The following is a 25,612-nucleotide window of genomic DNA, read 5'->3' on the forward strand; positions in this document are numbered from 1 at the left end:
TTGTTTGGTTGGTTGATGGTGAACAGATGCAGGTGATCATGTTTGGTTGGTTGATGGTGAACAGATGTAGATGATCATGTTTGGTTGGTTGGTTGATTGATGGTGAACAGATGCAGGTGATCATGTTTGGTTGATTGATGGTGAACAGATGCAGATGATCATGTTTGGTTGGTTGGTTGATTGATGGTGAACAGATGCAGGTGATCATGTTTGGTTGATTGATGGTGAACAGATGCAGATGATCATGTTTGTTTGGTTGGTTGACTGATGGTGAACAGATGCAGATGATCATGTTTGGTTGATTGATGGTGAACAGATGCAGATTATCATGTTTGGTTGTTTGTTTGTTTGGTTGATGGTGAACAGATGCAGATGATCATGTTTGGTTGGTTGGTTGATTGATGGTGAACAGATGCAGATGATCATGTTTGGTTGGTTGGTTGACTGATGGTGAACAGATGCAGATGATCATGTTTGGTTGGTTGATTAATGGTGAACAGATGCAGATGATCATGTTTGGTTGGTTGATTGATTGATGGTTAACAGATGCAGGTGATTATGTTTGGTTGGTTGATTAATGGTGAACAGATGCAGATGATCATGTTTGGTTGGTTGATTAATGGTGAACAGATGATCATGTTTGGTTGTTTGGTTGGTTGATTGATGGTTAACAGATGCAGGTGATCATGTTTGGTTGTTTGTTTGGTTGATTGATGGCGAACAGATACAGATGATCATGTTTGGTTGTTTGTTTGGTTGATTGATGGTGAACAGATGCAGATGATCATGTTTGGTTGTTTGTTTGGTTGATTGATGGTGAACAGATGCAGGTGATCATGTTTGGTTGGTTGATTAATGGTGAACAGATGCAGATGATCATGTTTGGTTGTTTGGTTGGTTGATTGATGGTTAACAGATGCAGGTGATCATGTTTGGTTGGTTGATTGATGGTTAACAGATGCAGTTGATCATGTTTGGTTGTTTGGTTGGTTGATTGATTGATGGTTAACAGATGCAGGTGATCATGTTTGGTTGGTTGATTGATGGTGAACAGATGCAGATGATCATGTTTGGTTGGTTGATTAATGGTAAACAGATGCAGATGATCATGTTTGGTTGGTTGATTGATTGATGGTTAACAGATGCAGGTGATTATGTTTGGTTGGTTGATTGATGGTTAACAGATGCAGGTGATCATGTTTGGTTGTTTGATTGATGGTGAACAGATGATCATGTTTGGTTGTTTGTTTGTTTGGTTGGTTGATTGATGGTGAACAGATGCAGATGATCATGTTTGTTTGGTTGGTTGATTGATGGTGAACAGATGCAGGTGATCATGTTTGGTTGTTTGTTTGGTTGGTTGATGGTGAACAGATGCAGATGATCATGTTTGGTTGGTTGATTGATGGTTAACAGATGCAGGTGATCATGTTTGGTTGATTGATGGTGAACAGATGCAGATGATCATGTTTGGTTGGTTGGTTGATTGATGGTGAACAGATGCAGGTGATCATGTTTGGTTGATTGATGGTGAACAGATGCAGATGATCATGTTTGGTTGGTTGGTTGACTGATGGTGAACAGATGCAGATGATCATGTTTGGTTGGTTGGTTGGTTGGTTGGTTGGTTGATTGATGGTGAACAGATGCAGATGATCATGTTTGGTTGATTGATGGTGAACAGATGCAGATTATCATGTTTGGTTGTTTGTTTGTTTGGTTGATGGTGAACAGATGCAGATGATCATGTTTGGTTGATTGATGGTGAACAGATGCAGATTATCATGTTTGGTTGTTTGTTTGTTTGGTTGATGGTGAACAGATGCAGATGATCATGTTTGGTTGGTTGGTTGATTGATGGTGAACAGATGCAGATGATCATGTTTGGTTGGTTGGTTGACTGATGGTGAACAGATGCAGATGATCATGTTTGGTTGGTTGATTAATGGTGAACAGATGCAGATGATCATGTTTGGTTGGTTGATTGATTGATGGTTAACAGATGCAGGTGATTATGTTTGGTTGGTTGATTAATGGTGAACAGATGCAGATGATCATGTTTTTGGTTGGTTGATTAATGGTGAACAGATGATCATGTTTGGTTGTTTGGTTGGTTGATTGATGGTTAACAGATGCAGGTGATCATGTTTGGTTGTTTGGTTGGTTGATTGATTGATGGTTAACAGATGCAGGTGATCATGTTTGGTTGGTTGATTGATGGTGAACAGATGATCATGTTTGGTTGTTTGTTTGTTTGGTTGGTTGATTGATGGTGAACAGATGCAGATGATCATGTTTGTTTGGTTGGTTGATTGATGGTGAACAGATGCAGGTGATCATGTTTGGTTGTTTGTTTGGTTGGTTGATGGTGAACAGATGCAGGTGATCATGTTTGGTTGGTTGATGGTGAACAGATGTAGATGATCATGTTTGGTTGGTTGGTTGATTGATGGTGAACAGATGCAGGTGATCATGTTTGGTTGATTGATGGTGAACAGATGCAGATGATCATGTTTGGTTGGTTGGTTGATTGATGGTGAACAGATGCAGGTGATCATGTTTGGTTGATTGATGGTGAACAGATGCAGATGATCATGTTTGGTTGGTTGGTTGACTGATGGTGAACAGATGCAGATGATCATGTTTGGTTGGTTGGTTGGTTGGTTGGTTGATTGATGGTGAACAGATGCAGATGATCATGTTTGGTTGGTTGATTGATGGTGAACAGATGATCATGTTTGGTTGTTTGTTTGTTTGGTTGGTTGATTGATGGTGAACAGATGCAGATGATCATGTTTGTTTGGTTGGTTGATTGATGGTGAACAGATGCAGGTGATCATGTTTGGTTGTTTGTTTGGTTGGTTGATGGTGAACAGATGCAGATGATCATGTTTGGTTGGTTGATTGATGGTTAACAGATGCAGGTGATCATGTTTGGTTGATTGATGGTGAACAGATGCAGATGATCATGTTTGGTTGGTTGGTTGATTGATGGTGAACAGATGCAGGTGATCATGTTTGGTTGATTGATGGTGAACAGATGCAGATGATCATGTTTGGTTGGTTGGTTGACTGATGGTGAACAGATGCAGATGATCATGTTTGGTTGGTTGGTTGGTTGGTTGGTTGGTTGATTGATGGTGAACAGATGCAGATGATCATGTTTGGTTGATTGATGGTGAACAGATGCAGATTATCATGTTTGGTTGTTTGTTTGTTTGGTTGATGGTGAACAGATGCAGATGATCATGTTTGGTTGATTGATGGTGAACAGATGCAGATTATCATGTTTGGTTGTTTGTTTGTTTGGTTGATGGTGAACAGATGCAGATGATCATGTTTGGTTGGTTGGTTGATTGATGGTGAACAGATGCAGATGATCATGTTTGGTTGGTTGGTTGACTGATGGTGAACAGATGCAGATGATCATGTTTGGTTGGTTGATTAATGGTGAACAGATGCAGATGATCATGTTTGGTTGGTTGATTGATTGATGGTTAACAGATGCAGGTGATTATGTTTGGTTGGTTGATTAATGGTGAACAGATGCAGATGATCATGTTTGGTTGGTTGATTAATGGTGAACAGATGATCATGTTTGGTTGTTTGGTTGGTTGATTGATGGTTAACAGATGCAGGTGATCATGTTTGGTTGTTTGGTTGGTTGATTGATTGATGGTTAACAGATGCAGGTGATCATGTTTGGTTGGTTGATTGATGGTGAACAGATGATCATGTTTGGTTGTTTGTTTGTTTGGTTGGTTGATTGATGGTGAACAGATGCAGATGATCATGTTTGTTTGGTTGGTTGATTGATGGTGAACAGATGCAGGTGATCATGTTTGGTTGTTTGTTTGGTTGGTTGATGGTGAACAGATGCAGGTGATCATGTTTGGTTGGTTGATGGTGAACAGATGTAGATGATCATGTTTGGTTGGTTGGTTGATTGATGGTGAACAGATGCAGGTGATCATGTTTGGTTGATTGATGGTGAACAGATGCAGATGATCATGTTTGGTTGGTTGGTTGATTGATGGTGAACAGATGCAGGTGATCATGTTTGGTTGATTGATGGTGAACAGATGCAGATGATCATGTTTGGTTGGTTGGTTGACTGATGGTGAACAGATGCAGATGATCATGTTTGGTTGGTTGGTTGGTTGGTTGATGGTGAACAGATGCAGATGATCATGTTTGGTTGGTTGGTTGGTTGGTTGGTTGGTTGATTGATGGTGAACAGATGCAGATGATCATGTTTGGTTGATTGATGGTGAACAGATGCAGATTATCATGTTTGGTTGTTTGTTTGTTTGGTTGATGGTGAACAGATGCAGATGATCATGTTTGGTTGATTGATGGTGAACAGATGCAGATTATCATGTTTGGTTGTTTGTTTGTTTGGTTGATGGTGAACAGATGCAGATGATCATGTTTGGTTGGTTGGTTGATTGATGGTAAACAGATGCAGATGATCATGTTTGGTTGGTTGGTTGACTGATGGTGAACAGATGCAGATGATCATGTTTGGTTGGTTGATTAATGGTGAACAGATGCAGATGATCATGTTTGGTTGGTTGATTGATTGATGGTTAACAGATGCAGGTGATTATGTTTGGTTGGTTGATTAATGGTGAACAGATGCAGATGATCATGTTTGGTTGGTTGATTAATGGTGAACAGATGATCATGTTTGGTTGTTTGGTTGGTTGATTGATGGTTAACAGATGCAGGTGATCATGTTTGGTTGTTTGTTTAGTTGATTGATGGCGAACAGATACAGATGATCATGTTTGGTTGTTTGTTTGGTTGATTGATGGTGAACAGATGCAGATGATCATGTTTGGTTGTTTGTTTGGTTGATTGATGGTGAACAGATGCAGATGATCATGTTTGGTTGGTTGATTAATGGTGAACAGATGCAGATGATCATGTTTGGTTGTTTGGTTGGTTGATTGATGGTTAACAGATGCAGGTGATCATGTTTGGTTGGTTGATTGATGGTAAACAGATGCAGATGATCATGTTTGGTTGGTTGATTGATTGATGGTTAACAGATGCAGGTGATTATGTTTGGTTGGTTGATTAATGGTGAACAGATGCAGATGATCATGTTTGGTTGGTTGATTAATGGTGAACAGATGATCATGTTTGGTTGATTGATGGTTAACAGATGCAGGTGATCATGTTTGGTTGTTTGGTTGGTTGATTGATTGATGGTTAACAGATGCAGGTGATCATGTTTGGTTGGTTGATTGATGGTGAACAGATGATCATGTTTGGTTGTTTGTTTGTTTGGTTGGTTGATTGATGGTGAACAGATGCAGATGATCATGTTTGTTTGGTTGGTTGATTGATGGTGAACAGATGCAGGTGGTCATGTTTGGTTGTTTGTTTGGTTGGTTGATGGTGAACAGATGCAGGTGATCATGTTTGGTTGTTTGTTTGGTTGGTTGATGGTGAACAGATGCAGATGATCATGTTTGGTTGGTTGATTGATGGTTAACAGATGCAGGTGATCATGTTTGGTTGATTGATGGTGAACAGATGCAGATGATCATGTTTGGTTGGTTGGTTGATTGATGGTGAACAGATGCAGGTGATCATGTTTGGTTGATTGATGGTGAACAGATGCAGATGATCATGTTTGGTTGGTTGGTTGACTGATGGTGAACAGATGCAGATGATCATGTTTGGTTGGTTGGTTGACTGATGGTGAACAGATGCAGATGATCATGTTTGGTTGGTTGGTTGGTTGGTTGATTGATGGTGAACAGATGCAGATGATCATGTTTGGTTGATTGATGGTGAACAGATGCAGATTATCATGTTTGGTTGTTTGTTTGTTTGGTTGATGGTGAACAGATGCAGATGATCATGTTTGGTTGATTGATGGTGAACAGATGCAGATTATCATGTTTGGTTGTTTGTTTGTTTGGTTGATGGTGAACAGATGCAGATGATCATGTTTGGTTGGTTGGTTGATTGATGGTGAACAGATGCAGATGATCATGTTTGGTTGGTTGGTTGACTGATGGTGAACAGATGCAGATGATCATGTTTGGTTGGTTGATTAATGGTGAACAGATGCAGATGATCATGTTTGGTTGGTTGATTGATTGATGGTTAACAGATGCAGGTGATTATGTTTGGCTGGTTGATTAATGGTGAACAGATGCAGATGATCATGTTTGGTTGGTTGATTAATGGTGAACAGATGATCATGTTTGGTTGTTTGGTTGGTTGATTGATGGTTAACAGATGCAGGTGATCATGTTTGGTTGTTTGGTTGGTTGATTGATTGATGGTTAACAGATGCAGGTGATCATGTTTGGTTGGTTGATTGATGGTGAACAGATGATCATGTTTGGTTGTTTGTTTGTTTGGTTGGTTGATTGATGGTGAACAGATGCAGATGATCATGTTTGTTTGGTTGGTTGATTGATGGTGAACAGATGCAGGTGATCATGTTTGGTTGTTTGTTTGGTTGGTTGATGGTGAACAGATGCAGATGATCATGTTTGGTTGGTTGATTGATGGTTAACAGATGCAGGTGATCATGTTTGGTTGGTTGATGGTGAACAGATGTAGATGATCATGTTTGGTTGGTTGGTTGATTGATGGTGAACAGATGCAGGTGATCATGTTTGGTTGATTGATGGTGAACAGATGCAGATGATCATGTTTGGTTGGTTGGTTGATTGATGGTGAACAGATGCAGGTGATCATGTTTGGTTGATTGATGGTGAACAGATGCAGATGATCATGTTTGGTTGGTTGGTTGACTGATGGTGAACAGATGCAGATGATCATGTTTGGTTGGTTGATTGATGGTGAACAGATGCAGATGATCATGTTTGGTTGGTTGGTTGGTTGATTGATGGTGAACAGATGCAGATGATCATGTTTGGTTGGTTGATTAATGGTGAACAGATGCAGATGATCATGTTTGGTTGGTTGGTTGGTTGATTGATGGTTAACAGATGCAGGTGATCATGTTTGGTTGGTTGATTGATGGTGAACAGATGCAGATGATCATGTTTGGTTGGTTGATTAATGGTAAACAGATGCAGATGATCATGTTTGGTTGGTTGATTGATTGATGGTTAACAGATGCAGGTGATTATGTTTGGTTGGTTGATTAATGGTGAACAGATGCAGATGATCATGTTTGGTTGGTTGATTAATGGTGAACAGATGATCATGTTTGGTTGTTTGGTTGGTTGATTGATGGTTAACAGATGCAGGTGATCATGTTTGGTTGTTTGGTTGGTTGATTGATTGATGGTTAACAGATGCAGGTGATCATGTTTGGTTGGTTGATTGATGGTGAACAGATGATCATGTTTGGTTGTTTGTTTGTTGGTTGGTTGATTGATGGTGAACAGATGCAGATGATCATGTTTGTTTGGTTGGTTGATTGATGGTGAACAGATGCAGGTGATCATGTTTGGTTGTTTGTTTGGTTGGTTGATGGTGAACAGATGCAGATGATCATGTTTGGTTGGTTGATTGATGGTTAACAGATGCAGGTGATCATGTTTGGTTGATTGATGGTGAACAGATGCAGATGATCATGTTTGGTTGGTTGGTTGATTGATGGTGAACAGATGCAGGTGATCATGTTTGGTTGATTGATGGTGAACAGATGCAGATGATCATGTTTGGTTGGTTGGTTGACTGATGGTGAACAGATGCAGATGATCATGTTTGGTTGGTTGGTTGACTGATGGTGAACAGATGCAGATGATCATGTTTGGTTGGTTGGTTGGTTGGTTGGTTGATTGATGGTGAACAGATGCAGATGATCATGTTTGGTTGATTGATGGTGAACAGATGCAGATGATCATGTTTGGTTGGTTGGTTGACTGATGGTGAACAGATGCAGATGATCATGTTTGGTTGGTTGATTAATGGTGAACAGATGCAGATGATCATGTTTGGTTGGTTGATTGATTGATGGTTAACAGATGCAGGTGATTATGTTTGGTTGGTTGATTAATGGTGAACAGATGCAGATGATCATGTTTGGTTGGTTGATTAATGGTGAACAGATGATCATGTTTGGTTGTTTGGTTGGTTGATTGATGGTTAACAGATGCAGGTGATCATGTTTGGTTGTTTGGTTGGTTGATTGATTGATGGTTAACAGATGCAGGTGATCATGTTTGGTTGGTTGATTGATGGTGAACAGATGATCATGTTTGGTTGTTTGTTTGTTTGGTTGGTTGATTGATGGTGAACAGATGCAGATGATCATGTTTGTTTGGTTGGTTGATTGATGGTGAACAGATGCAGGTGATCATGTTTGGTTGTTTGTTTGGTTGGTTGATGGTGAACAGATGCAGATGATCATGTTTGGTTGGTTGATTGATGGTTAACAGATGCAGGTGATCATGTTTGGTTGGTTGATGGTGAACAGATGTAGATGATCATGTTTGGTTGGTTGGTTGATTGATGGTGAACAGATGCAGGTGATCATGTTTGGTTGATTGATGGTGAACAGATGCATATGATCATGTTTGGTTGGTTGGTTGACTGATGGTGAACAGATGCAGATGATCATGTTTGGTTGGTTGGTTGGTTGATTGGTTGATTGATGGTGAACAGATGCAGATGATCATGTTTGGTTGATTGATGGTGAACAGATGCAGATGATCATGTTTGGTTGATTGATGGTGAACAGATGCAGATTATCATGTTTGGTTGTTTGTTTGTTTGGTTGATGGTGAACAGATGCAGATGATCATGTTTTGTTGTTTGTTTGTTTGGTTGATGGTGAACAGATGCAGATGATCATGTTTGGTTGATTGATGGTGAACAGATGCAGATGATCATGTTTGGTTGGTTGATTGATGGTGAACAGATGCAGGTGATCATGTTTGGTTGTTTGTTTGTTTGGTTATGTTGATTGATGGTGAACAGATGCAGATGATCATGTTTGTTTGGTTGGTTGATTGATGGTGAACAGATGCAGATGATCATGTTTGTTTGGTTATGTTGATTGATGGTGAACAGATGCAGGTGATCATGTTTGGTTGTTTGTTTGTTTGGTTATGTTGATTGATGGTGAACAGATGCAGATGATCATGTTTGTTTGGTTGGTTGATTGATGGTGAACAGATGCAGATTATCATGTTTTGTTGTTTGTTTGTTTGGTTATGTTGATTGATGGTGAACAGATGCAGATGATCATGTTTGTTTGGTTGGTTGATTGATGGTGAACAGATGCAGGTGATCATGTTTGGTTGGTTGATGGTGAACAGATGTAGATTATCATGTTTGGTTGGTTGGTTGATTGATGGTGAACAGATGCAGGTGATCATGTTTGGTTGATTGATGGTGAACAGATGCAGATGATCATGTTTGGTTGGTTGGTTGATTGATGGTGAACAGATGCAGGTGATCATGTTTGGTTGATTGATGGTGAACAGATGCAGATGATCATGTTTGGTTGGTTGACTGATGGTGAACAGATGCAGATGATCATGTTTGGTTGGTTGGTTGATTGATGGTGAACAGATGCAGATGATAATGTTTGGTTGATTGATGGTGAACAGATGCAGATTATCATGTTTGGTTGATTGTTTGGTTGATGGTGAACAGATGCAGATGATCATGTTTGGTTGATTGATGGTGAACAGATGCAGATTATCATGTTTGGTTGTTTGTTTGTTTGGTTGATGGTGAACAGATGCAGATGATCATGTTTGGTTGGTTGGTTGATTGATGGTGAACAGATGCAGATGATCATGTTTGGTTGGTTGGTTGACTGATGGTGAACAGATGCAGATGATCATGTTTGGTTGATTGATGGTGAACAGATGCAGATTATCATGTTTTGTTGTTTGTTTGTTTGGTTATGTTGATTGATGGTGAACAGATGCAGATGATCATGTGCGACTTGAGTGCCAACTGGAACAACTCTTACCGGGAGCTGGAGCAGCGCATCATCTCCATGGAGCAGAAGTTAGATGAGCTAAGCCACTGCTTCCAACAGACCTCTGAGCTGCTGGCACAGGCCCTGTGCTACCGCAACCCTGAAATCAGGTACAGCTAACACAACCCCAACCCTGAAATCAGGTACAGCTAACACAACCCCAACCCTGAAATCAGGTACAGCTAACACAACCTCAACCCTGAAATCAGGTACAGCTAACAACCGCAACCCTGAAATCAGGTACAGCTAACACAACCCCAACCCCGAGATCAGGTACAGTTAACACAACCCCAACCCCGAGATCAGGTACAGCTAACACAACCCCAACCCCGAGATCAGGTACAGCTAACACAACCCCAACCCTGAGATCAGGTACAGCTAACACAACCCCAACCCCGAGATCAGGTACAGCTAACACAACCCCAACCCTGAGATCAGGTACAGCTAACACAACCCCAACCCTGAGATCAGGTATAGCTAACACAACCCCAACCCTGAGATCAGGTACAGCTAACACAACCCCAACCCTGAGATCAGGTACAGCTAACACAACCCCAACCCTGAGATCAGGTATAGCTAACACAACCCCAACCCTGAAATCAGGTATAGCTAACACAACCCCAACCCTGAAATCAGGTATAGCTAACACAACCCCAACCCTGAAATCAGGTATAGCTAACACAACCCCAACCCTGAAATCAGGTATAGCTAACACAACCCCAACCCTGAAATCAGGTATAGCTAACACAACCACATCACATACTGTATATCAGGTACAGTTAACCCAACCACAATCCAACCAAGTGCTAACAGTCACTATCTGGACAATATGTGTGAAATGCTTGATAATGTATGTGATATCAACAGACAGGTATATTTTCTGGGTAACCTAAAAATTTACAGGCATTCATCAAGCTGTCCACTCAAGACAAAGCCTCAAACTATAACAAGTGCCTGCAACCTGGTTCAGCTTATCAATCAACCTACCACTGTATTTACAAACAGCACAGGAATGAAATCATCCAAATGTATTGATCACATCTTTACTGATGCTGCAGAAATCTACACATTCATCAGATAGTGATCAAAATATAGAAGTTATATCTAGGAAAACCAAAGGCTGGTTTGTAATGAGGAGCAAATGGACATTGCACTTTATGAAATTGCTTATTCCAGTTACTAATAAGCATGCACCCGTTGGGAAAATGAATGTAAAAAACAGTTAAATCCCTGGTTGATAGGGATGAGGCAAAAGGAATGGCAAATAAGTCTAGCTGCACAGCCGATTGGCAAACTTACTATAAATTGAGTATTGTTGTCATGTGTTGCTACCATGCTGTGTTGTCATGCGATTCTGCCATGATGTGTTGTCTTCGGTCTCTCTTTATGTAGTGTCTCTCATCGTGATGTGTGTTTTGTCCTATATTTTTCAACCCAGCCTCCGTCCCCGCATGAGGCCTTTTGGTAGGCTAACATTGTAAATAAGAATCTGTTCTTAACTGACTTGCATAATTAAAATAAAGGTTAAATAAAATAAAAAATGTTACTTAACTAAACAAAAGTAAGAACATGTTTTACTAAGAAACAAAGATAAATGATATAAAGGATGACAGTAAAAAGCTTTGGAGCACCTTGGGCTAAAAGCCAAACTCGGCTCATTGAATCAGATGGCTTATTCATCACAAAACACACTGATATTGCCAACTATTTTAATGATTTTTTCATTGGCAAGATTAGAAAATGTAGGCATGTAACCAACAACAAACTCTGCCCTTACACATCCATGAATAACTGACTAAATTATGAAGGACAAACGTTGTAATTTTGAATTCTGTAAAGTGAGCGTGGAAGAGGTGAAAAAATGATTGTTGTCTATCAACAATGACAAACCACCTGGGTCTGACAACTTGGATGGAAAATTACTAAGGATGATGGTGGACTATATTGCCACTCCTATTTGCCATCTCTTCAATGTAAGCCTACAGGAAAGTGTGTTCCCTCAGGCCTGGAGAGAAGCAAAAGTCATTCCAGTACCCAAGAATAGCAAAGCACCCTTTACTGGTTCAAACAGGCAACCAATCAACCTGCTACCAACCCTTAGTAGACGTTTGGAAAAAATAGTGGCAGCTGACTAGGCCCCTTACTTTTTTCAATCTTTACTAATGACATGCCACTGGCACTGAGCAAAGCCTGTGTGTCTATTTATGCTGATGACTCAACATCGTACACGTCAGCTACCACTGCAAGTGAAATCACTGCAACACAACAAAGACCTGCTATCAGTTTTCGAATGGATGACAAGTAATTAGCTAGTCCTAAATATTTCTCAAAACTTTGTGACTAACCATTCACTAAACCCTAAACCTCAACTTAATATTGTAATGAATAATGTGGAAATTGAGCAAGTTGAGACTAAACTGCGTTGTGTAATCCTGGATTAGAAACTGTCACAGTCAAAACATTGATGCAACGGTAGCAAAAATGTGGAGAGGTCTGTGCGTAATAAAGCGTTACTCTGCTTTCTTGACATCGCTACCAACAAAACAAGTCCTACAGGCCCTAGTTGTTGCAGCGGGACTACTGCCCAGTCATATGGTCAAGTGCCACAAAGAGGGACATCGGCAAATGACAGTTGCCCCAGAACAGAGCAGCACGGCTGGTCCTTAAATGTACACAGCGAGCTAACATCAATAACACTGGCTTCCAGTTGAAGCTCGCATCCGCTACAAGACCATGGTGCTTGCCTACGGAGCTGTGAGGGGAACGGCACCTCAGTACCTCCAGGCTCTGATCAGGCCCTACACCCAAACAAGGGCACTGCGTTCATCCACCTCTGGCCTGCTCGCCTCCCTACCACTGAGGAAGTACAGTTCCCGCTCAGCCCAGTCAAAACTGTTCGCTGCTCTGGCCCCCCAATGGTGGAACAAACTCCCTCACGACGCCAGGACAGCCGGAGTCAATCACCACCTTCCGGAGACACCTGAAACCCCACCTCTTTAAGGAATACCTAGGATAGGATAAAGTAATCCTTCTCACCCCCCCTTAAAATATTTAGATGCACTATTGTAAAGTGGCTGTTCCACTGGATGTCATAAGGTGAACGCACCAATTTGTAAGTCGCTCTGGATAAGAGCGTCTGCTAAATGACTTAAATGTAAATGTAAATAACATGCATGTCGATCTCTCATGGCTCAAAGTAGAGGAGAGATTGACTGCATCACTAGTACTACTTGTCTTTGTGAGAGGTATGATGATGAAATGATGAAGCTGTCTGTTCAAGTGACTAGCACACAGCTCAGACACCCATGCATACCCCACAAGACATACCACCAGGGGTCTCTTCAGTCTCCAAGTCCAGAACAGACACCGATAAAGGCACAGTACTACACAGAGCCATGACTACATGGAACTCTATTGCACATCAATTAACTCATGCAAGCAGTAAAAATCTGATTTGAAAAACAGATAAAACTACACCTTATGGAACAATGTGGACTGTAAAGAGACGCACACATACGCACACACATTGTAATGTTGTTGTATTGTGGTATTATACATTTTGTATTGTAGATACTGAATGTAGTGGTAGAGTAGTGGTGTAGTAATGTGTTGTATGATGTACTGTTTTTTTTTATTTTTTTGCGATGTAATCGCCTTCATCTTGTTTGGACCCCAAGAAGCGTAATGGGGATCCTTAATAAATACAAATACAGAACTCATATCAGCTACAGCTCGCACAACCACAACCGTTACTGTATATCAGGTATATATGTAAGACAACCACAACCCAAACACAACCCTGAGATTAGACCATTTCACAACCACAAACTAAGCAGTTTTTACAGTAGACCTTTAAAGGTGCTACAAATAGGGAATTTTTTGTGTAATTTCAGAAAATGTCCATAATATACAGTATCTGGCACTAATTGTGGAATGATAGAGTTTCACAGTATTATTTATCTGCCAGTGTTGTGATATTCACCTATTGATTTCTCCAGCCAGCCAAACATCTGTTGTCAAAGCTGTTCTGACTTTATGGCTGTGTTATCTAGTGGAAATCGCTCTGTCATTTCCTGGTTGCATTTTCCGTTTATGTGAGAAAACAAGCACTGAATAGTATAAGGAATCATGGCACTAAATCACAGCAAAATATATTTTCAATAACAAAATATTGTTACTGTTACTTCTGGTTTTGGCCCACCAGCTTTAAACAGCTGTAAAAAAATATATTTTTGTATTATTGAAAATATATTTCACAACATTTAGATGATACAATGACACTATTCAGTGCTTATTTTGTCAACTAGATAACACAGCCAAAGTCCGAACAGCTTTCACAGTTTGACAACAGATGCCACTCCGGCAGTAGAAATCAATAGGCGAATATCCCTGCCAATCACAACACTGGTGGTTAAGTAATAGTGTGAAACACTATCATTCCACTATTAGTGCCAGATATATTATGGACATTTTCTGACATTACAATGCAAAAATAAAATAAAACATGTCTATCACAACCAAACTTGATATGAACATGCTTGAGAATAACCTGCACTGTAGATTCTAACTATTCTCTCTCTCCAGGTGACTCGTGGCTGTGTGGTGGTTGGGTGAACCACACTCGCTGCAAGCCTTTCCCAAAGACTAAATATGGATGCTACCAGCCTTCTGTAATTTCCATCAGACCGGGATGGGAATCCTCTCCCCCCCAAAGCTGCATTTAACATTTGGCCTGCTGCACCACTTGGACTACTGCCAGGACCACGGCTGGCATCATGTTCTGACCCAGCGGCTGAATGGACCCTACGCACAACGACTCGTACTTGTAAAGACAAAAAAGGACTTCATTTTACTACAGCGGGGTCTGATATAGATGACTGGTGTATTTTTATCAGATGTGTTTAATGTAGAAAAATTTGCATTAACAATCTCAATTAAGAACTCCAGTAACATGGCCTCTGGTTCTGTAGGTTGTATCATCTCAGAGGGAGGGGCTCTATGGGTTCAACCACTGATGGCTCTGTAAAGTATGTCCCCTAACTCCTACTATTAGTGTTACAAGTTACATTGGAGTCTCCTAAACATAATGCCTGGTTCCTATGGAACGAGAGGTTTAAACACTGTTTTTAAATGTGAGGGGAACTTTGAATGCCACTCAGTATTGATAGCCTTTCTCAAAGCGTCTTTCAATCATACCTTTTTCCACAAGTAAAACACAACGGTTATTCCACACGTTTTTCCTAACAGGAAGTATAAAGAGGTGACATTCTCAGAGGCACCAGTGTATGGGACAACTGCCTTATTACTAGAGAGAGCTGCTGGTCTCTTATAAAATACACATCTCTGTTCTCTTACTGTTCTAATCCTCTTTTGTTGGATTAGGAAATAAAACAATTTCTCTTCACATGGCCTCAGTCAGAGGGATAAACTGCTAGTCAGTTGCCATGTCTCAAGGGCTGCCCGCTCGCCCACTCAAACACTCCCTAGGGTACTGTGGAGTTACCAAAGTAGACTGAATTTAACAGAGACTCTTTCGCATAAAGAACTAATCTAGACTGTTAAAGCCCGACATATATTGTTGTCTTAAGGATGATTGTATGGGGAAGCAGTCAGTTTACATAGTTAAGCTGTTCTCATAACGATCAAGACAAGTGGCATAGCCTAATAAAGTACGCAGGCTGATATTTATTGGGATAACTCATGTACTGGAGGCAGCTCTGCAGTGGTCACAAGCTGGCACAGCATCAGTCATAAAATCTGATTTGAAACCCAACCACGCTGCTAAACATAATGCCAAATTGTTGTTTTTATTAATTCTTACAATATAGCCAACTTTGAATTTGTAAGTCACCCATTTAGTGGAAACCGCTCAGTTCTGCTTCCAGGGCAAGACTCAAGACAATAAATGTCAACCTGCATAAAGTACATGGAGACATTGCTCACTGTTATTCTAATTCTGATGTGACAGCTCCCCCCAGAGGATATGTACATGCATGACAATCACACACCAGTCATAGACATGAATGAATGTCAAACGACATCATATTCTTGGGTCTCTGTGGCAGCCTATGGATTTTACATCATCAGTCTAAAAACGTTTGAAATCTTTTACCAAACAATACTTGTGACATGGATTGTTTTGGACTAGTAACAGCCAAATTATATTTAGTACACAGGTAGTATTAAAAGTGGCCAGTCTTTAAATGAGGGTGCATATTTAGAACACAGCTGTCAATACATGTTGCACTCAAGTGTGAATGGGGAAATATGGGTCAGGGGCACTGCATCGTCTTATTTGCATAATTTATGTTATTCACTTTGTGAATCCACAAATTGTACCTGTTCTCCAGCCCCAATGGTAAAGCTGCTAATCTGGGGCATTACCAAATCAAGCACCTTGTGAGGACAACTATTCCCATGGTTGTATTTAAACTGGACTTCTGCATTTTCATTAACTGGAGTTAAGATATGTAATTTAAAAATATATATATTTCATTTTTTTTAACATGAGGATAACATGTAGAGGTAATATTGTGAAATCGGCTTACAAAAGGATAGATTCTGCAAAAACGATAACTGCATTTACAGCTTTTCTTTTGCACATGATAAAACCATGCATTGTAAATACATTTTCTGGTCTTCCTGACAATTAAAAGCCATTGGTGAGTGGAAGTATTTGAATGAGTATTGTTCCACCAGCTAAATCATAACCTACTTATAATATTAACGATAATCTGGCCATCTCATGGAACCAAATTAATGATAATGCTTTAGTCTTCCTAATGTACCCTATGACCTCTTACAAAGACAACAAGTAAAATATATAATTTTTTAATATGATTGTATTTTTGCTCTTTTGGTGAAAACAATGTTTTAGTGGAAGTGAAAACACATTTTAAACCAATACATACATAGATTATTTCTTAAGGAATCATCTTTCATTCAGTGAAAAAAGTAAAGCAAGTCCACAAACTGCATTGTCCTCCTCTACCCGTAACATAGTAAATGATAGGCTTGCCTGTCTGTGTGAGACATGGAAAAACCACTGCTTTGAATAGGGCCTAGACTGGGCCCTGCTGTGGGCCCATTTCAGTGTTAAGTCCTTTGGGTGTTTTTCAGTTTGTGCCAGAGAAAAGCAGCGGGCCTACAAAACACCTGCCCACAGTGACAGGAGAAGGGCATCCGGCACTCTTTCCTCAGCTTCAAAGTTATGCTGTCACCTGGACATCGAGTCGTGTTGGAAGTTCCAACCATGTGCTGTGCGAGGCACTTTGCTCCGTCGAAGGTCTCCCCGCAGGCAGTGCATATGTAGCGGGTGGCCTGGGCGTGCTGGAGGTAGTGGCGCAGGAGGTGCAGCCGCCGCAGGAACGACCTACCACAGTGGCAGCGGTACCGCCGGGAGCCCCGGTGGAGGTAGCGGTGCTTCACACTGAGCGAGGGCTGCTGCGAGACGGCGCCGCACTGGCGGCAGGTGTAGGTGCACTTGGAGCGCCAGCTCATCTTCATGCGTTTCTCCAGGGCCAGCTCCTTACTTCTATTCACAAACATACACATGATGCTTAGAGGGGCTGGGGCAAAGGCAAGGGTAAGGGGGGAAGACTGCGCTAGAGGGGGGGTATGGACAGGTGAGAGGTGGATCATGGTGATTTGCCCCGGGGCAGAGGCTGAGACAGGTCTAGGGGATGGGGTGGTGGGGGATCTGATAGGGTCCATGGCTAGGGCAATGGGCCTGGGTGTCTGCTGTTGGACAGATTTTGCCTGATGGACAGTCTGTTGCAGAAGGTTAGAGAACTGCCCAAGGGGCTTTGCTGTATTAGTATGCGTGGGTGCTGTGACCTGCGTTTTGGGGGGGTTGGTCTGTGGGGCAACTGGGACCAGCCTGGTAATTTTCGCTGGACCACCACCAGTGTTGTCAATGAGCAAGGTGGCCACCACAGGAACAGCTGGCTGGGAAGAGGAGGTGGTAGACAGCATTACTCTAGGCAGAGACACAGACTGTCCAGCAGGTGTTAGCTGGCCAACTGCACAGTGGCCCTGATCAGACACTGGGACTGGGGCCAGTCGTTTCAGCTCCTTGATGCCACTACTGCAACACATCAGGGTGGAGCTACTGGGGCTCTGCCGGCCTGAGGTGGTAGAGATAGCCATGGGTACGAAGGAGAAAGTCGTAGCGGAGGACCCACCAGCTTGGGTGACCAGCTTGTCAGCGTGGGCCAAAACTATATGGTCCACCAGACTGCCCTCAGTAAGAAAGTAAGCTTTACACATAACACATTGGATGCCCTTCTGCTTATTGCAGTACTTCATGTGATGTTCCAGACTAGTGAAGGGCCCTCTGCCGCAACGGACACAGGCACCGTTGTCAGGCGTCTCTGTGACTGGGCTCTGAACTCGGGATTTGGTACTGTGATAGGAAATCATATGGTTGGCCAGGACATCACTAGTAAAGAACAACTTGCACACAGAACATTGGATGCACTTCCTCTTAGAGCAGGTCTTCATGTGGTTGTCCAGATTAGTGAATGGCCCCTTGCCACAATGGTCACAGGTACCTTTGTCAGGGGTCTCTGATGGGATACTGTGAACGAGAACCTTATGGTCGGCCAGGGCTGTCTCTGTAGGAAGGGCTTCAAAGCATTTGAAGCCCTTCTTCCCAGAGCAGGTCCTCATGTGAATGTCCAGACTAGTGAATGGACCTCTGCCACAATAGAGACAGGTACCTTCAGCGGTCTCGGAGTCCGTGCTCTGGACTTGGTATGGGGTTCTATGGACATGGTATGGGGTGCTATGATAGCAAACCATATGATCAGCCAGGACCGATTCAGTAGGAAAGAAAACTTTGCACACAGAGCATTTTAAGCCCTTCTGCTTAGAGCAGGTCCTCATGTGAATGTCCAGACTAGTGAATGGTCCACAGCCGCAATAAACACAGACACCTTGGTCAGAGGTCTTTGATGTGGCACTGTGATATTTAAGATTATGGTCCACCAGAGATTTCTCAGAAGGAAATTGGACTTTGCACTCAGAGCATTGGAAGGACCAATCCCTAGAGCAGCTCCTCAAATGGAAGTCCATATCAGTGAATGGCCCTCTGCCGCAAACCGCACACATAGTGGAAAGCTGTCCGTGAACTGAAACGTTATGGTTTTGCAGGGCCTTCCTATTATGGAAGAGTACCCTGCACTCAGTGCATGTAAGACCTTTCCAACTGCAGCCTCTCAAATGGACGTCCATATTAGTGAATGGCCCTGTTCCACAATAGATACACGTAGTGGGATCAGGGACATATGGCGGGGGTGTGTCTTTTTTGGGACAGTTGTGGTTTTTGTAGATGGCCAGATCGGGGAAGACCTGGCGGCAGAACTCACAGGCGTACATTTGGCCCGATATGGCTTCAGAGTGAGTCCGAACCTGATGGTCCAACATGGCCATCTCGGTAGGGAAGACTGCTTGGCATAAAGAGCACTGAAAGTCCTTCTTCATATTGCAGGTCTTCACATGAAATTCCATATTATGATACGGTCCTTTGGCACAATAGATGCAATAATAAGGCTTGACCTGGGACAACTTGGTCAGGGGCTGCTTAGTCCGGGATGGCCGGGTCTTGGCTTTCCGTGTGCGCACAGGAGTGTAAGAAGACCCACTGGATTCCCCAGTGCTGCTGGACCTCGAGTCAGAATCTGATAACTCTTCTGGGTCAAATTCTGACTCTCGCTCAGACGAGGAAGGCTCACCCTCTTGGTCAATAAGCGTCTCAGCATCCTCATCCTCGCTGTGGATTTTATTATTTCTATCCTCCCCCTGTTTGCTTTTAATTTCCTCCTCCTCTTCTTCACTCAGCATGATGTCCTCCTCATCGATATCAGTTTCTCCGCTGCTCTCTGTTAACTTGTCGTTGTCTGTTCCTCCAGCGCTCTCAGTGTCTTCGCTATATTCACTCCCCTCTCCATCGTTCATCCCCTCATCCCACTGGAGGGGGGCGCAATCAACCTCAACCCCTCTCTCCAGTTTCACACAGATCCTCAGTGAGGGAGTCAGAGTGGAGGGGTCTGGTTTGACATCTTCCCCCTCCTCTGATTCCTCCAGCCTATGTGTTGTCTTTGACACTCTCCCATTGCTTTCCATTCTGTATGTATGGTCTAGGGTCACCGCTGCAGGTGGAGTACACTGTGCATTTAAAGTCTCCTCAATTCCATTCAAGCCATCATTTGAGGTGTCCTCATGGTCAAGAGCCACCACTGAAGGAACAGTATGCTGTCCCTTTAAAGTCTCTTCACTTCCATTCAAGCCATCATTTGAGGTGTCCTCATGGTCAAGAGCCACCACTGAAGGAACAGTATGCTGTCCCTTTAAAGTCTCCTCACTTCCATTCAAGCCATCATTTGAGTTGTCATCATGTTTGACGGCCAAGGCTGAAGGTAGAGTATGCTGTCCCTTTAAAGTCTCTTCACTGCTATTCAAGACATTATTTGAGATGTACCCAAGGGGTGTATTTAACAACTCAGTGAACAAGTGTATTCCTATGTGCTTGTTGAGATCCCACAAGTTGCTGAAATGCAGCTGGCAGTTGCTGCAATGGAGGACTGAGTTTGGGTGTGCGTTGACTAGGTGCTTAGCCAGTGATATTGTGCGACTGAAAGTCACCTGACATATGTTGCAGGATGTTGAGACCTTGGACCCGTGGCTCTCAAAGTGTTCGATCAACTCCTGGCCAGATTTGAATTGCACGCCACATTCCCAGCACTTTCCCCCCAGCTCCATGGAATGCATGCCGTAAGCAGAGACGCTGTCCCCTGACAGGTCACAGTCATCGTCACTCGAGTCCTCTGGCATGGAGAACGGGCGTGGCACAGAAAAACTGGGGATCTCCTGCAATTCACAGCAAAATTACTTATTAGAGACAAAGTGAGTAATTTAATCAATCAATAGTTTACAAAGTGATGACTGTTGACTGACCACAAATATATTATTGTTTATTGTACATATGAGGCAGACACTGGTGAACGTCAATAAATAGAGCCTTGGAAACAGTCTACAGAAAGACACAGCATACTCAAAGCATAACAGCCAGAGTAGTTTTTCTTAATCAGTTCATTAAAGGATAAGTTCTGTATTTTGTATGTAAATGGAATTTTATAGAAGTATGCAGACACTTTGTGATTTCACTTGTTTTTGAGAAACTTACCCCACCAGCAATACACATGACATTCTGTCATTCCTAACATTAATCACACCTTTATACTCCATTTTGTGAGACTCTAGTAGTTTCCCCTATCCATCTGTGCCACTTCTCCGTGTAGCCTGCGCATACGCACACGGAAAAGTATCATGGGTTACACGGAGAAGTATCGCTCGAGTCACACAAAATGGAATATAACGTTGCGGATAAAGTTCGGAATCACACAATTTAATGTGTACAACATCTAAAGACCTGCATCACTATACTGAGAGAGTTGCTGTTTTTCAAAAACATACGTACTTGGGTGTTTTTGGAGCCTTTTTTCATGTTTTATAATGCCCTGCTGAACAAGCATGAGGAAGTATATCGCTTGTGGGGCATGCTTCTCAAAAACAAATGAAATCGCAAAAAAAAGTGTCTGGTACTTCTAAAACATGTCAAATACAGATTTGGTTCAAAAGAGTGAACTTCTCCTTTAATAGCTTACATAAGGAAAACATATGAAATTACCAAGTGTACAGGTGTAGAAATAAAACTGAGATTTTCAGAGGGTTCCCTGTCCTGCAGATGAAAAAAGAGAGAAAATAACAAGGCAGCCAATGGAGAGGGCATTGAGAGAGGAAAGAGAGAAGTATAGATAGGGATACATTCAAGATGGATACAGAGACTATTCTATTTCCATGCCAGACTGAATTGATTGAAAGGGAATTTGGGTTAAAAATGTAAACAAATGAAAAATTGACAGCCATCAAAATGATATGTACTCTCCCGCTGTACATAATTTGGGATGGATGACATCCCACTGGGAACACTGATAGGGTATCATTGATAAGTGTAGTCTCTGGCCTGTATCAACTCTGTTTAAACAACTCACCGGTGGACTCTGCTTGTGGGCTTTGATCACGTCCTCCAGTACCTCCACCTCTGCCCCCAAGGTATCCTGAATCCCTATGTCTTCCGGGGCGATCTCCATAGCAACCGTATACTGGCTCCCTACATTTTGAGGGACACAAAGTAAGCAAAATGAAATCCACACAGACAGTGACTGACAGACACACACACGATATAGTGACATGGAGAAAGTCAGAATAACTTGCTACAGTATTACCACAGATAGAAGGGTTAGTTGCCAGTTTGTTTGGCATTACTGTGTAGACTGGGATAGTTAAACTCCCAAAGGCAAAACATTAGTTCTAATGTCACTTTCTGCAAAATGTTGCTAATATTGGCCAAGAGGGTTGTTAACTTCCATGATATTGTCCAGCTAAGCGCCCGAGTGACACAATGGTCTAAGGCACTGCATCTCAGTGCAAGAGGCGTCACTACAGTCCCTGGTTCGAATCCAGGCTATATAACATCCAGCAGTGATTGGGAGTCCCATAGAGTGGCGCATAACTGGCCCAGCAGCATCCGGGTATGGTCTGGGTAGGCCATCATTGTAAATAAGAATTTGTTCTTAACTGACTTGCCTAGTTAAATAAAAGGTTAGATCTCCTCTCTGCTGGTACTAGCGTTAGCTAGGCTAAAGTTATCAAAAATATGTTTTTATTCAGAAAATCTAGGGTGTAATCATTAGTGCAAATTGGACAAATTCTGGTAGGTCCCGCCCCGTTTTGTTTGCTTCCGTTTCCGAAACGATTTGTAACAGAATAGCGTCATGAATACACCCCTAACTAGATATGAGACAACCAGTTATTCCAATTATGTACTTCAGACTACACATGTGTGTAGCTAGATCGCACACTAACGTACAAGTTAACTCTCAAATGTGAGGATCACGTAACAATTTCTCTCCAATGTAATGACGCGCTCAATGCTGTTGTTATCGATCGAGAGAGCGCGTTCTCCCATTCGATAATGCCGTTGGTTTGGTGCACATGCGAAATTGGCATGGATTCGTTTATTTTTGGACTTAAATTCCCTAGCTAACACCTACTACGAATTGTACATAACTATAGCAACATTTGTAAAACAATTACCTTTTATGTCCCTTTTAAACGTTAAAATTCCCTGCTTTGGCTTCCATCATTTATTCTCTATTTCCTGTTTTAACAGGAATGGGTGGAGTCAGTGTGAAGCCTACAGCTCCCAGGTATGCACCAGTGGCCATCTTTGTAAACGCTATACTACAACTCCCAGTATTCATATTATACTTAACGATTTCCACACATTTGCAAAAAACAACCAAATAAACAAATGCATAATTAGGCTACACATACTGCTGTAGAAATGACACACTGTACCTTTGTTTACCATAATATAACCTCTGTCCATAAGGTCCTACTTTAATTTATGATTTAAATGTAATGCCAAGTTTTGATGCCATTTCAATTATGCAATTTTTACTATGTAATTAATTAATAGGCCTATTTTATTAGCTAAGTGGGGAATTTAAATGAGTAAAAATAGGACTATATTGTTGTTAAGTAGCTAAATTCCTATTTTTAGGGTATTCGTAGGACACTTATCTTCTCCACAGCTTAATGGGACAATCTAACGGCAATAATAAAGTCATGAAACCTTTCTGCATTAGTATATGGTATCATACCATATAGGCATACAAAAAAACACACTATTTGATTATTATTTATTCAGTTTTGCGTCACTATCCGCCAATATCCGCATAAAATCACGTGATTTATTCTAGGTTCATTTAGAGGACATCTCAAAATCCATCTGAAATTATTGTCATCATTAATATATAATATATGGGGCGGCAGGGTAGCCTAGTGGTTAGAGCGTTGGGCTAGTAACCGGAAGGTTGCAAGTTAAAATCCCCGAGCTGACAAGGTACATCTGTCGTTCTGATTAGGCTACATTAGTTCCGGGCAGTTCAGTGTGGTTTTGCTGCACGACAGGGGAGTATTCATTTTTGCCAAAAACGTTTTCCGTTTTGCAACGAATACGAGAGTTTCTATTGGACAAATTCAAGTAGGTATGTGCTAGGTCCCTCCCCGTTTCGTCTGCTCTGTTTTCTTCCGTTTGGTTCTTAAACGTTAAACTGTTTCCATTGCAAGACGTAATGAATACAACACATGTTTTGTAAACTGATTGGAGTTCTGACGTTTGTAAATGCGGTGTAAAATTTGGTTAGTAAATTGTAGCACCGTTCATGTAGTTCAGGCATACTTTTAGCTAATCATACTCTTTTTTTTATATATATATTTATTTTACTAGGCAAGTCAGTTAAGAACAAATTCTTATTTTCAATGACGGCCTAGGAACAGTGGGTTAACTGCCTGTTCAGGGGCAGAACCGACAGATTTGTACCTTGTCAGCTCGGGGATTTGAACTTGCAACCTTCCGGTTACTAGACCAACGCTCTAACCACTAGGCTACCCTGCTGCAGTAATAACCAACAAGTAATCTAGCTAACAATTCCAAAACTACTACCTTATAGACACAAGTGTAAGGGGATAAAGAATATTGTAATGACCTGACTAGATCATAAATGAACAATTGTCCAGACAGAGGCTTGAGTTTGCGAATTGACGGTTTATTGAACCAACTTTACACAGGCTACTGTTTGGGCCGTAGCACACGCCAAATAGATGACAGATAACCCACAAGCCAATCGTAACCTTCTCTTGTGAAGCCCAGACGTAAGAGAGAGAGAACAAAGGCTGAACCTGGTCTTAACTTCCAATGCCCAACCCCCCTCCACGCCACTCCGCCAACCACCAGGATGCCCGGCATCAGAACATTCCAGGCATTCCCGTGATTGGCAGATAGCAGGTTGATTGACATGTCGGACCCCGCGAACACCGGGTACTGGTCAGTACAACACAACCACCTCCTAGCCTAGCACATAACACACAGCTGTCTGTGCGGGTCGCTACACAGCCTTCCCACCACAAAGTCCCTCGTCCCCGAGGGAACAAACAAAGTCTCTGAAGCGACCCGGAGGTCTCCTTTGCCTGCGTGGCCGTGATGGTCGCAGAGTGCCCCTCTGGGAACCAGGGGATGAAGGCAGGGATATGGGGGACAAGGAAGCGGGAACGGGTAATACAGTCCGTGGTTCTGGGGAACCACGCGGTGACACAGGGGGGGAGACAGGGGGAGTGGGCTGTCTGGAGCCTTGTCTGCGGCACCTGAGGGTGGGTGCCTGGAGAATGTCATTGCCAGAGAGGGGAATTGTGGGGGTTCCTGGGGTTTGGGGAGAAGAGGCCCCTCTGTATGGGGCTAACCTGTCCCGGTGCAGTGCCACCTTTCTCCCCTGGGAGGAAGCTGCACCCGGTACACAACCTCCCCTACCCTCTCCAGGACACTGCAGGGTCCCACCCAGTGACTGTCCAACTTGGGGCATCTGCCTTTTTTCCTTAGGGGGCTGTAGACCCAGACCAGCTCCCCAGCCACAAAGTGCCTTCCCCGGGTGTGCACGTCATAGTTCCTTTTCTGCCTCACACCTGCATTCACCAGCTGCTCTCTGGCGAAGGTGTGGGCTGTCTCCAGGCGGTCCTGGAGTCTCCGGGCATACTCCGGCCCCGGAGGAACAT

At 42.4% G+C, this 25,612-nt stretch overlaps 2 protein-coding genes across 3 annotated transcripts in view; one reads left to right on the top strand and one right to left on the bottom strand.

The window, feature by feature from the left end:
- LOC115101625 (intermediate conductance calcium-activated potassium channel protein 4-like) overlaps positions 1 to 16,609 on the top strand; it is a 58,640-nt gene extending 42,031 nt beyond the window's left edge. Inside the window, exons 8-9 of one of the 2 annotated variants that reach the window (XM_065008110.1) lie at positions 9,881 to 10,047; positions 14,522 to 16,609. In XM_065008110.1, coding sequence (XP_064864182.1) covers positions 9,881 to 10,047; positions 14,522 to 14,525 — 171 coding nt within the window. In that variant the 3' untranslated portion in view covers positions 14,526 to 16,609. Of the gene's footprint in view, positions 1 to 9,880; positions 10,058 to 14,521 lie in introns of those variants that run through there. The other variant, XM_065008113.1, reaches the window with a different exon arrangement.
- A 143-nt stretch (positions 16,610 to 16,752) lies between these two features.
- si:dkey-79d12.4 (uncharacterized) lies at positions 16,753 to 23,188 on the bottom strand. Its single transcript, XM_029620987.2, has 3 exons — positions 23,096 to 23,188; positions 21,991 to 22,109; positions 16,753 to 20,806 (listed from the first exon to the last, which is right to left on the bottom strand). Exons 2-3 carry the CDS (start codon positions 22,087 to 22,089, stop codon positions 17,033 to 17,035), a joined length of 3,873 nt encoding a protein of 1,290 aa, XP_029476847.2. The 5' UTR covers positions 22,090 to 22,109; positions 23,096 to 23,188; the 3' UTR covers positions 16,753 to 17,032.
- Positions 23,189 to 25,612: the final 2,424 nt, after the last annotated feature.

This window comes from Oncorhynchus nerka, linkage group LG3, assembly GCF_034236695.1.
Source record: "Oncorhynchus nerka isolate Pitt River linkage group LG3, Oner_Uvic_2.0, whole genome shotgun sequence".
Lineage (NCBI taxonomy): Eukaryota > Metazoa > Chordata > Actinopteri > Salmoniformes > Salmonidae > Oncorhynchus > Oncorhynchus nerka.

Coding starts and splice junctions, on each gene's coding strand:
- si:dkey-79d12.4 (XM_029620987.2), bottom strand. CDS start 22,089: ATGGAGATCGCCCCGGAAGACATAGGGATTCAGGATACCTTGGGGGCA. Junction 20,807..21,990: donor CCCACAAGCAGAGTCCACCG/GTGAGTTGTTTA, acceptor TGTGAATTGCAG/GAGATCCCCAGTTTTTCTGT.